General features: G+C 42.6%; 1 protein-coding gene across 1 annotated transcript; it reads right to left on the bottom strand.

The window, feature by feature from the left end:
* Window positions 1-414: 414 nt before the first annotated feature.
* Window positions 415-2,553, bottom strand: LOC117834678 (uncharacterized). Its single transcript, XM_034714208.1, has one exon. It carries the CDS (start codon window positions 2,551-2,553, stop codon window positions 415-417), a length of 2,139 nt encoding a protein of 712 aa, XP_034570099.1.
* Window positions 2,554-14,052: the final 11,499 nt, after the last annotated feature.

Genomic DNA, 14,052 nt, shown 5'->3' with positions numbered 1-14,052 from the left:
CAAAGCCATGTCGGCAGTAGCCAGGTTTTTCTCTCCCAGAATCTAATCAGAGTGGGAGCCTGATAATAAAGAGAGTACACAGTTTGGAGTCCTGGAGAGCCCTGAGGCTGTATATATATAGCTTAACGAAAAGCATCGCTTGGTGGTTGTTCATCCGGGTGGAAGCTGTAGCATATAATGAAATCCTTCTGGTAAAATCACGGTAGACTCAAATTGATTGCTACTTTTATTTCTAGCAAACTAGCAAGTTGGCTCCCGCAAAATCTGACAATAGACACAACATGAAAAGAGATACAGACTCGACAGACTAACTCACACATGGTATACATGACTGTAGGCAATATACATAGGATGTTACAACTTACAAGCACTAGGTTGATATATGGAGTGTTACTTGTGCACTGGTTGAACAGATCACACAACATCCTTTGGCTCTGTAGGGCCTCGCTTCAGCACACCGGCATGCGTGAGCAGCGCCCAAAGGTGCGTGATGAACTCCCCTCCTCTTGGAAGAACTTCCAGGTGTGCCCGGGCATCGTCAGACGGCGAGACATACAGCATCATCTCCGCCCAGAAATCAGAGAGGACCTTCCACCGCAATTTCGAGTCATGTATGCCTTCAATCTGCCTTGCAAGCCGAGCGCCCTGTGCAACAAGCGGTGCTTCACCACCATCACCATTATCAATGTTAAACATCAATAATTCCTTACACCTGCTCTCCAGATCATTGGACCCTTCGAGTAGCTTTCGTAATCCCTGCCACCGAGGGTCGCCTCCATTATCAATTGACTCATCAAGTATGGCTTCCGATATAGAGCTGTGGTCAGGTAAGAGGTTAGGTGCGAAAGCGAGCAGTTGCATGCAGTACTTGGATAAAGTGGAGGCTGTTCTAACCGCCTCTGCTTGTTTTCCTTGTTTATCCAGCTGGTGCTCACACAGTGTTGTAGCAATGTGCCAGACCAGAATGGTGCGACTCACCGCTCCATCGGTAGCAGTAGCATCACATGCCCATGAAAGGTCACCATGGACGCCATTTCTTTGTAGCGATGTTACCCCGTTCGTCAGGTTTCCGTTGCTTCCTAGTAGGGAATCAATGATGGCTTTCTTCACATTTCCGGACAGCTTTACTGATTCCATGCGCCCCTTCACGGCCTTGTCCACCAGGCGTAGTGTAGCATAATGGAGACAATTCATAATCTTACTTTTGCGGCAAAGACTCTCGAGGAAACAGTACTGCCCGAGTCTGCCCTTCCATGGGCGAAACGCCTTCAACATCAAGAGAAGACGTATGATCATCTCAGAACAACAGCTTGTTTGCAAAAATGGTGCGGTGACGTAGCTCCGTATCAAAGCCACCTTGAACCAACCTGAGGCCATGTACAGGTACGTCTGGTATGCCTCCAGGAATGCCACGACAACCGGTATGACTATGGTGCCAGACAGCAGAGTGCGGTTGAGACGACTACTGAGATAGGGGTCGTCCGTACGCTTGATGTGCAGGCTGGCCACTGCGAGCCACGAGCATAGGGCAGACATGATGACAGGCAGACAAAGAGCCAGGTATCGACCCTTTTGGTAGAGGTAAGAGTACCTTGTGTAATACATGTCATGGACAAAAACAAGTTCTTCCTCAATGACCCTGAAGGCCTGCTGCTCGTCCCCGGCGAGCAGGCCTTTGAATACGAAGTCATGGGTTTTCTCAAGCTCTGCCTCTGAGAGCTTGAAGCCAGCAAACCTTCGGTTGAGCATCTTGGAGAGAGCCATAGAGAGGCACAAGTCCTTGAGCACCTTGCCCTGATCACCAATGAGCAGATTCCCCTCGCACTGCCAGATCTGCTCCACGGTGGTAACCTTCAAGTCGTCTGGCCTCTTGTACCATGGTGCGCGTCCACGCCGGTTGATGCAGTGTTTCTCACCAGCGACCATGTACCGGTAGCCTTCCATGGTCACAGGATCGAAGGCTACCAGCTTGTTGTCTATATGGTGCATGTATTCGGCGATCATCTTCACGTTCTTGCCAAGGTAGGACTTGCTCACCATCCTCATGGAAGCTATCATCACATATGACTTGAGGACGATAACGACCAGGATGAGTGAGAGCGGGTACCACAGGTAGTCCGCATCCACATCCTTCTCGATGTAATATCCAAACTTTAGAAGGATAAACACCAGCAAGAATCCCTTAAAGAGATGTTTGACGTAGATGCTCTTCCAGCTCTCGATGTCATTGATGCTGCAAGCCGTGAGGCTGTCCGTGCTGCTGAGGAGCAGAAGCAGGAACACAGCCCACACAGTGAAGTCGTTGAAGTACAAATAATTGGTAGACTGCATCCACCCAATGGTGTAGCCAACCAGCGGGTAGGAGAGCGTGTAGATTACCATCACGATATAGTGGAGGAGCCCATGGCTCGACCACCGGCGTAACGGACCCAGTATATGCAAGAGGAATATGGCCAACACGGCCAGGAAGACCAAAGCTATCACGTAGAACAAAGGTAGCGCCTCATGAAGTTTGGGAGTGGGACTTGGTGGGAGACCTGGTGCCAAAGCCATTTCGGCGGTAGCCATGTGGTTTTCTCCCCCAGAATCTAATCAGAGTGTGAGCCCTAGTTCTCAACCTCACCACAATGAAGAGAGTACACAGTTTGGAGTCCTGGAGAGCCCTGAGGCTGTATATATATAGCTTAACGAAAAGCATCGCTTGGTGGTTGTTCATCCGGGTGGAAGCTGTAGCATATAATGAAATCCTTCTGGTAAAATCACGGTAGACTCAAATTGATTGCTACTTTTATTTCTAGCAAACTAGCAAGTTGGCTCCCGCAAATTTCCCAGTTTGACTTGTTTTAAGATTTATTCCATTTGCACAGAAATATCAAACCAAAAGACTAGCTAATTATGTGCATTACTGCATACCAGCTTGAATGTAAAACTTGATTCGTTCTTTTTTTTGTTTGATTTCATGCTATTTTTTTTTACTTCCTGGTTGTGCATACTGATATTGTGAGGTAGATTTTGCAATGCTATTTGGCTAACAAGGAATGGTGTTTTTTTTGACAAATAGCTATCAAAAAGTTCTATATACATCCTGGTTATGTAAATAATTAGTCTTTGGCTTTGGATTTTTTTGTTGAAATGAAATAAATGTTAAAACAAGTCTAGCATTGGTATCACTGGTAGAGAACTCATCTTCCATGCACCTCCTTTTATCCCGGTTTAAAGTTGGACCGTGACTAGAGGGGTTTTAGTCCCGGGTCAAATACCAATCACGATTAAAGCCCCCTTTAGTCCCGGGTCAAAAATCAGCCACCCGTGGGAGATCCTTTTGTCCCGGGTGAAAAAATCACACCAACCGGGACTAAAGGGTCCCCACGGGTGGGTGAAAAAGGACTTAAGCCCTTGGAGCCTTTAATCTTGGTTTGTAATCAGAAGCACTTGATCAAAGTTCATTGAGGAACACGATTTTGAATACGTACTACCCCTGTCCAAATATAACTCATTTTAGACTTGAACATTCTAGAAAGGTGGCCAGATGGGCAAGTTCACTCATGGAAAAAAAGAACACATTTATTCAATTTAGCAAGGGAAAAATAGACAAAAATTTGGCATAGGATGAGGATGACTGAGACGTAGTTTTTGGACTACAGTTTTTTGTGGTAGCCTGGGGAAGAAAACACAACTGTACTTGATATATGCTGACATGGTGAAGTCATCCAGGGATTGCATGCTTACGTCACCCAATGCATGCGGAATAAAGTTGTGTTGTTCTTTGTCCTTCCATCTCAAAATCACGGGGCTGCCACGACACACCAACAACGAACGCGGCTAAACTTTAACAGGTGTGTACTGGGCCAATTACAAACATGGTCATTACCATCTTGGTATTTGAAGAATATTCTTCGATTCTTCTTAGAGGAAGTTTCTTATTTGACACTCGAAGATAAGTTAATTCCTTTTTTGACCCTGGAAAGTTTTTGCTTCCAAATATGTCACCAACTTCGAACTTTCATTCCTTATTTGATATTTCCATCACTTATGTTAGTTAGTTAGTTAGGTGAAACAATCTCCAAATCACCTCCAAAAATCATGAAACTTTTTGTAGGGATACAACAAACGAATATTAACCCATTTTGATATAAAGGACACATAAACCTTTACGGTTTTAAAACGAAAATTCACCAAATTAAGCTGCTTCTAAAATTATCATAATTTTTATGGCATCAACACACTTTTAAAAATTATGAGAAAATAAATAATATTTCTCACATCATATGCTAGAACTTATTAACTATTTCCTAGCAAAACTTACATAGCGAATTTAAGCAAAATGGATTCATCTTCATTTGTTCTATTACCAAAAAAAGTTTCATGAATTTTGGAGATGATTTGATGGTTGTTTCGTTCGACTGAAGTGACACAAGAGTTGAAAATGTCAAATAAGGAATAAAAGATAGGACTCGGTGTCATGTAAGTAACACAAAACTTTTCAGTATCAAACAAGTGTGAATACATGAATGAACTGGGCAGCGGTCGAGATTTTGAGGATTGCTACTCTTTTGTATTTTCTTAGATGAAGAAATGTCAAAGCAAGGAAATTTACATATATACACCCAAATGTCCTACAACCAACTTGAAGTTCTGCTCTACTTCAAAAGCTTAGAGAAATTAAGAGAGTTAGGCTTCTTTGCCTACTAATATACCCCCTTACAAATTGTAAGTTGTTTTGACTTTTTAAAATATATAGGTTTACTATTGACATAACGTATATTTAGGTGCATCATAAAACCTATATACAAAGCTAAAACAACTTACAATTTGAATCGAAGGGAGTCAGATTTAGTTTGTGGGAACCAAGACAAAACGGGATATCAAAGTTTCTGATATTGTTTGGATCAGGGATTGCTAGGATTGCACGTCACCCCACACCCAAGGAATGAATCCGGTTCTTAAAATTTTTTGACCAACTCATCCTACTTTGGCATCGTTAAATGTGTCCCATCTTCATGTCCTGGCGTCAATGGTGGCTGTCCATGGCTGAGGTACCAGTCAGATCAACGGTGAGGTGGCGAGTGTAGCATGGAAGAGAATGGTGGATTGAATTGACATTGCAGTAGCTCTGACCGACGGCGAGCAGCTCGGGTTGATGGTAAATGGCGGGTGAATGAAGCACAGACGGGCAGCCATGGTGGCACTGCCTCCCATCTTCTCTTGCCATGGCCAAGGCCACACAGCAGCTCCACTACTGATTCCGCATGCCCGGTCTCCCTCCTCATCGCTAACCTCCGCTGTTGGAGCTAACAACTAAGGCCCATGCTAATGGTGGTTCACGTATTGAAAACAGCTATCCATCCTCTTTCTCCTTATCCCTCCTATGAAATATATAAAATAGAGGTGACACTATTCCCTTAACCAAGCAAAAGAAGGAATCATCCCATCCTAAAAAAACTAGAACAGACACAACCATCTTGTTCGCAAAAAAAAAAAACTAAGAGTTTAATTAAATATGTATTTTCTCTATCTGTTTGTCACACGGTATCTGACAAGTATTTTTTATGGTGTCGAAAAAAACAGTGTTACTGTTATCTTGACTCGTGAAGTCAACAGAACACTAGGACGAAGAGAACCATCTCGTTCGCAAACCAAATACAAACTAAGAATTTAAATAAATATGTGTTTCCTTTATTTATTTGTCACACGCTATGTGAGTATATTTCTGTGGTGGCAAAAAGAACAGTGTCACTGTTATCTTGACTCGTGAAGTCAATAGAGATCTTTTATATTATTATAATGTAAGAACCATTTAGAGACATTTCGCTAAATGTGAATCCACGATCTCGCTAGTTAGTGGTCGACATTTCATGAATGTTGCTGCCTTTTATATTTACACACATATACAATTCACTGAAGGGAGACTGTGGGCAGTCTCCTTGGACGTTGCTAGCTTGTGCGGAGACTAGAATATTGGCGGTCGTCGCATGGCAAATTCCTGTCACGTCAGTACATGTTAGACAAGACATGAAGATGATGATGGGTTGATTCTCTAGTACCTTGAATGTTGGATTGCATATGAGAAGGTCTAGTTCAATGACATTGAGTGCATTTTCTCATACTGATTGGGCTAGTAGTGTTGATGATGAAAAATCTACAGGGGGGTTTGCAATATTCTTTGATCCTAATCTTGTATCTTGGAGTGCTAGAAAGCAAGGTACAGTTTCAAGATCTAGTACTGAAGCAGAATATAATTCTATGGCAAATGTTACTGTAGAATTGATTTGGTTAGAATCTTTGTTGCTTGAACTTGGAGTAAAGTTGACATAACCACCTATCTTATGGTGTGATAATTTGGGGGCCACATATCTTTCAGCAAATCCAGTTTTTCATGCTCGTGCAAAATATATAGAGATTGATTTTCACTTTGTACAAGAGAGGGTTGCCAAGAAGCAATTACAAGTCAGATTAGTATCCACTCATGATCAAGTTGCGGATGGTTTTACTAAAGCTTTGATAGCCGGCAAGTTAGAAGACTTCAAGCACCATCTAAATCTCAAGAAGAGAAGTTTAGATTGAGGGAGGATGTTAGAATAGAATATCTTGTGTAAACAGTTCCAACTACTTTGTCATCCTTAGTTGATTCGGATACTTAGAGGTAGATTAGAGATAAGTCTTTTGTAAACGGTATCCGAGTCACGTACGATGACGAGATCTTGTATATATCTTGAGCGGTTGGTCCTATATAAATATGCATCCGTGGTGAGCCAAAATAGGCAACCACGTTTCCTCCTTTATTTACAGAACTGAGACGCACCCATAACATCAGCCAGCCTGTCATCAACAAAAATAAAAAATTAAAGCAGTACGCGGGTAGGACTCTTCATCATATGCGTGCAAGTTGTTGTTCCATTTGCCACTTGTGCCCAAGGTAAAGACGTTGATGTGGCGGCCCTGATTGAATGAAGGACATACGACATGGCCCCACCTATATATGTTCCAAGCTGCAACCACTTGCTTATAATGTTGTACAGTAGTGAATAAACAAGGCAGATATTCCTTAATATATTAAATAAGGACTCCCCTCCAACGCTGAGAAATTGACATCTTTGTTCTCTTGCTTGGCCTACTTTTGGTAGTTTACTAGCAACATGGTTTCAAGGAAACCTCAGGTTTCTAAACCTCAATGTATATTTTATTCGACCAGAATTTTCTGAGGTATGAGCCTGCCTGGCAAGCAGACCGAACACTCATCTTTCCATGCAGTTTTAGCATACTTCCAAGATGGTGTTTTCAGAGGTACATGCCCGGTCGAGTTCAGCAAGTTACATGATATTAAAAATACGTTCTCCCCAGCTCCAAAAGCAACTCATTTGATGAAAATGACCATGCTTAGTGTCTCATTTGTTGAACTTGAAGACCGTGATCATCTTGTGAGCATGTGCTCAACTGGGCGGCACCGCACTTCTTCATGAAAGAGGTTTGATTCTACGGAAAAGGGGACACGGTCACGATGTCCATATCCACTCTTTCTTGTAGAATCGAACCTCCTTCTTGACATACGTTGCTGCTCAGTGGAGAACATCCTCTCAGAGATGACCACGGTATGCAAGTTCAACAAGTATGGATTTGAAAAACCATATTGAATTTGATAAGTTCAACAAGTAGCAGAAGCCATCTATGTACAAAAATTCTTTCCTTAGCACTGCAGAAGTTGTTGAACTTGAAAACCGTGATCATCTCGCGAGCATGTTCTCAACTGTGCGGCACCGCACTTCGTCATGAAAGAGGTTCGATGCTATGGAAAAGGGGACACAGTCACGATGTCCGTATCCACTCTTTCTCGTAGAATCGAACCTCCTTCTTGACATACGTTGCTGCTCGGTGGAGAACATCCTCGCAGAGATGAACACGGTATGCAAGTTCAACAAGTATGGATTTGAAAAACCTTATTGAATTTGATAAGATAAACCATCTAGACAAGGTAGCATCATTCTTAAACCACTGCAAGAATACATACTATATATGACACATCAATCTCCCTCACATTATAGCTCAAAATACCTCTCCATTTTCTACTTCATCACATTCTAGCAATTAATCTTTCCATCTCCAAAGCATAAATCAAAGCATAACACGAGGATGAAGTAGCAAACCTTCACAACACTTGTGTTGGCTGAGTGAAATTCCCACGAAAATGAGGAAAAAAACTTCGGGCAGCACCTCCCTTGCTTCGGCACCACCGGAGAGTAGGTGAAGCTCAGCTCTCTGTCTATGTGTTGGACTGGCTCGGGCTAGAGGAGGAAGAAAGGCCTCTATTGTCACACCCGGTTTTAAGGACAAAACCAAGTGCTACCTATATGTATGCCAGGATCAAGTTTCATACATATAGTGACATCATAAGTGAATAACAGCAACAGTATCACGTAAAAAGATATAAATAAAGACTTACGAAACCATCAGAGATACACAGCTTAAATACTGGAGACGGAGGCTCCAAACTTCACAGGCAATTGACTGGGGGTTGCGTACGCCTAGAACTCAGCATCATCTTCGGAATACTTCACACACCTTCTTCTGAGCAGCAGTAAGCAAGGGTGAGTACACTTATGGTTGGTACTCAGCAAGGCCACAAGAAATAACCAGAATAACGATTTGAGTCCATCTTCAAGTTTAATTAATCATGTGAGGGTCCAGGCCGCTCTTGACCGTGAGCACGGCTGATCGATCAGTTTTACACTCTGCAGAGGTGGCACATCTTTACCCACAAGTCGCGTAAAAGTTCAAAGAACTTTGGACCCAACCATGCGATGCTAGCTAGGCATCATACCACACTTCCGAGGTGTGATTGCATAGGGACGCTACGAGACCTTTACAAAGATTCATTAGTCAGTGGTAACCCGCTAAGGTTTCGGTGTCTAGCGTGCACCACCCATCCCAGGCAAAAATGCAACGACTCAGTCCCCCCTCTTGCCTCATCACGAGTAAGGTCACCCCAGACTAAGGTTTCTAATTATTCAACCAAGACCAGAGCCATTTAGTCTTGTGGTAGCACTGTTTTCCTGGATGGTCGCTCCATGTTCCGATTAAACATTATCATAATACTATTAACAAAGCATAGGTAGAGGGATGGTTAGGGACACTTGCCTTTCTCCAACGGAAAGTTACTCTTACTGCTTTTCAGCTCTTGCTCTCCTGAAGCTCTTACTCTTCAAAACTTCCGAACAGGGATCCTTCTACTCAGAGTAAACATCAGCACAAACATGCAAGCAACAAACAAGTACAACTAAGAACAATACACCAAAACAAAAGGAAAGCTTTAAAAGAGCGTACTAAACGACAAGGCTCGATATAAGGTCATGCGAACGTAAGGAACGCTTAAAACGGAACTATGGTTGAAGAGATAAAGCTATCGAGAGTTTTGAGTTATAAAAGAAAGATAAGAGCTACAAGCTTCATTTATTTTAGTTGAGAAAAGCAATGTTAAGATATTTCAGAGGAATATCCTTAGTTAGAATTAATCAAGTCAAATTTATATTTTCATAAGAAAAGACGGTGTAAAGCTAAGTCCAATTTTATTTATAAATATTTGAGTACAATTTATGCAAATTAAACATTTAATTTTAAAAAAAATAAGATACATGTAGACATCTAAGCGTATAGCTTTACATCTCGAGTTCAACTAAGTAGATTAAATTAAAAACACATTTATATTTATATTAACCAAATTAATGTTTAATTATGAAAACTCGAGATATAACCTATACAGATTTTATTTAGAAAACAAATTGAATAAATATTAATCAAATTGAATTTAATTTATGAAACGTCGAGGTACAACTCTGAGTGGCTTTTAATTGGAGGAATTATTTAGATAGGTATTAACCAAATTCACTTTAGTTTACGAAAAACCAATATATAACTTAATTAGCTTTTATTTAGAAGGGGTATGAAGTAGGCATTAATCAAATTAACAATCATTATGAAAGACGATGTTTAACACTAAATAGATTTTATTTAGAGAAGTACTCGTTTGTCAAGCATTAGTCAATTTTAATATAAATTATATTTTCAAAAACATGTGTGAAGGAAAACATTACCACTAACGTGTAATTTACATTGTTATGCATCTAACGCAACTTGAACGGATTAAAACGGAGCTAAAACATAGAATCTATGGGTTAAACGACGTTGCAGGGGTCTAAACGTAATTAACCGTAGACTTGGAGGGTTAGCTGAGAAGATTGGCAAGACACAAGGAATAGTGCTCGCGAAAAGGTTAAAGGACAGGGTTAGATTTGCAAAACCGCAGGGGACGAACTGGATTCAAGGAATCTAAAACTCTCAAGGTCCTTTCTACAAAACATGCAAGACTCAAACTATTCCAGCTGGATTACTCTTTTCTTCGAGGGTTAAAACGTAAAAGTGACCTTTATCTTCTTCCTCCCGATTGAACTGCCCGACCGGCCCTCCCGGGCCTTCCGGCGGCGCTGGCCGGCGACGGCGGCCGGGGCCGGGCCAGGCCAGGGGCGCGGCGGCGCTAGGCGCGCAAGACGCGGCGGCGGCGGCGGGCAGCTGCAGGCGGCGCACGGCGGGCGAGCAGGGGCGAACCAGGCGGCAGCCATGGTTACGGACGGCTCGGTTGCTTACAGAAACAGAAACAAGAGAGAGAAAGATGGGAAAGCTGGAAACGAAGTCCGATCTCGCGCATGAACGGCAAAATGGAACGATATCGACGAGACGAACAAGATGGTGTGCTCACCTTCGGCCAGAGACGAACAATGGCGGCGGAAAAGCTCGCCGGAGTTGGGGAAGACGACGGAGCCGACATCGGATTCATGCAACCCACCACACCACGGCATAGAGCTCGAAGAGAGGAACTCCATGGTGGTGTCGGTTTTCGCCGGAAGTCCACGGTTTCGCCGGAAAAGCTCACCGGAGTTTGACGAAGACCGAACTTTGACTTCAGATCTACGGAGTTAGGAGATGCAATTCGTAAAAAGGTTTTCAGATCTGAAATCCTCGCGTCGAGACGAACGCGGTGATATATATATACGCCACACTCGGAAAAAGATATTTTCGAGTTGACTTTTTGTTTTCAGAATTTCTGAATTTATTTATCTGCGCGAAAACAATTCCAGAAATAGCCGGACTCGTTTTCTAAAGCGAGAAAAATACCTAGAAAATTCCGAAAAATCTGAGATAAATCTCAGGGATGCAAGGAATCCAAATAAAGTACTTGGAGCTCATGAAAAGGATTCTAGAGCCTTCTAAAAATTAGATTTAGCTCTAGGAAAAGGAGAATAATTTCCGGAAAAAGATGGAAAATTCTCACAAGGGTCTGGGCAACGTCTAAACGCATTTTTCAAACTTTTGCACTCAAGAAACACCAAGATGCAGCGACATGAATGCACAAACATAGAACAACATTATTTAATTTATAAAAGCAAGCAACTTTTTTTTCCTATACTAAATTTCCTGTAAAGAAAAATAAACGTTGGGAAAATTTTAAAATTATGAGAAAATTATTGTTTATTTATTCTTTTTATTCACATCCTGAAACTCGGAAATTTCAGGGTGTGACATCTATCTTGGTATATAATGGGAATGAGTTTTTATCCCGGTTAAAAACTCCAACCGAGACAAAATGAAACACCTTTTGTCCCGGTTGAAAGTTTAGTCCCGGTTGAAAGTTCCAACTGGGACTAAACATTTTGTCTCGGTTGGAACCTCCAACCGGGACAAAAGGGTGCCGCCACCGACGCGCCGGAACTAGCCGTTGCAACCGGGACTAAAGGAGGGCCTTTAGTCCCGGTTGCAATTACCAACCGGGACTAACTCTCCCCTCCATTTTTGCCTACCGTGGCGCACCCCTTTTGTCCCGGGCCAACTTTAAACCGAGACAAAAGGGGGCGCATCGAATGCCAATTCTATACTAGTAATTTGTGCATCATTCACGCAACGACGGATAGTGTTGTGAGTATATATATGTAATTGGTCCATAATCATTTTTATGTTTAGTCTCTATGATTATTTTGATATTCGTCAGGATCTGACCAAGAGTACTTTCCCTTCTGACTATGCTGAGGGTGCACGGGTAACTCGCCGTCGATGCACATCTCACGGTGAAGCAGCATCAACCCTCCCAGGTGATCCTCTGACAGTATCAACCGCAGCTGGGAATTTTAAGGATTTTTACAATTGATTCCCATCAGACGACACCATCTGGTTTGCATATGAGGATACGTACAGAGAGCAACTTTGAGTTTCCAGCCGATATGGACATTGACCAGGTAGTGTATGCATTCTGTTGGTCGTTCCTACTTGAACTTATCTCATTCCGCCGCTCGCCATCCCACCCCGCCGCCGTTTGCCATCCCCATCCGCCGCCGCTCCCAGACCCTAAGCTCGCCGCGCTCCGCCGTCGTCGCGCCCTCTGATCTTCGCGTCACCGCCTGTCTCCATCCCTCGCCGCCGCCGCCGCTCGGCATCCCCCGCATCCGCCGCTCCCCAGCTGCTGGCGGGTAGGGCCTCCACCGCATTCAGTTGTTAGCACCTCGCTCGCAGGCCGTCATCTTCAATTTGGCATTTCGCAGCTGATTCCGCTGGTCCTCGTCGGTTAGTACTCCGTCGCGTCCTTGTTCTTCTCTTTAATTAGTTGCTCTTGTGCGTTCCTTTCATCATGCAGTGCTGTCGAGTTCCTGCTGGCCGAGCCATGGCCGAGCCGGACATTAGATTCAACAATCTGATTTAAGCTTTTGATTTCACGCATCTTCCGTAGGTAACTTTGTTCCGTAGGTAACACATCATGAAGTTCTATGCCAGAACTAATGCAAGCACATTGTCAGAAGCATGTTGCTCAATGTTCCTAATCCAGTTTCTTATATCTGCCAATGACCACAGCAAGGTCAGTTGAAGAAGCCAGTTCATCAATACTTCCAAGCACCAGTAAGATTTTACGTTTTCATTTTAAACTGAACATTAAAATGCACAATCGCAAATAGGATGTCAGCATATCATGGACAAGAGACAATAAAGAAGAACAGAACATACCCGTTTGCTTTCATCCATGTCTGCTATGTTGCCTATCAAAATTTTGTTCACATTGTCAGAAGCATCTTGCTCAATGTTCCTAATCCAGTTTCTTATATCTGCCAATGACCACAGCAAGGTCAGTTTAGGAAGCCAAAGTCTGTTGATTGAAGTTGAAGAATACACACTATTGAATGATGACTCGTCAGTAACATCATACACAAGCAAATTGCCCATTCCACCCCTGTAGTAGGCTGCATAGTCAAAAGTTTGTAGATTCAGAGCAGTTTAACATAAATAGTTAAAGAAACTGCTCCTCACAGCAAACGAAGCATATTGCATACCAGTTGTAATAGTTCGAAAATGTTCTTGCCCAGCAGTATCCCAGATCTGCAACTTTATGCGCCTACCATCAAGCTCAATTGTTCTTATTTTGGAGTCAATCCTTTTTGAAGAATAAAACAGAAAGGTATTTTAGAACCACCACGGTAACAGGATTCATATGATATTAATGATGCACTCGAAAACAACTCTTTTTATACTTTATTAACATCTCTTTTCCTCCCCCATGCCAGGCAGCTCAGCCATCATCCCTCCGAGCTGTGGTTTCCTTCATTTTCATACCTACCCATGGAGTCTTCAGGTATCTGCTAAATCTTTAGAAAACGAGTAAAGAAAGAGTAGTTTTTGTAGTTCTCTCTAATTATTTTCTTCCATGTGTAGATACGGTTCCCTTACAGTCAGAAGGTGTTCAACAAGGTTCTCCACGGATCTACTCAACTAGAAGGTCTTATGTGACTCATTTTTGTCTGTGTTCTCATCTCTACCGCTTTCCCAAGCCTGTCATAACGTTTACATCATTTTATTCTTTTCAGTTTGTAAATATTCCATGTAAACAACTACAACATATTTGGATCCTAACCACTCATTGTATTCATTATTACTGACACAGAGTATGTTCAATTTGATTTGTCTCCCAGGACAGATACTTGTCAGCGGTTGGTGAATAGGATGCCTATCAACCCGAAGCTAGCT

Source organism: Setaria viridis, chromosome 8, assembly GCF_005286985.2.
Source record: "Setaria viridis chromosome 8, Setaria_viridis_v4.0, whole genome shotgun sequence".
Classification (NCBI taxonomy): Eukaryota; Viridiplantae; Streptophyta; class Magnoliopsida; order Poales; family Poaceae; genus Setaria; species Setaria viridis.
This window is presented reverse-complemented; position numbering and strand designations above follow the sequence as displayed.

Bases quoted from the DNA above. Each gene is read 5' to 3' on its own strand.
- LOC117834678 (XM_034714208.1), bottom strand. From the start codon at position 2,553: ATGGCTTTGGCACCAGGTCTCCCACCAAGTCCCACTCCCAAACTTCAT.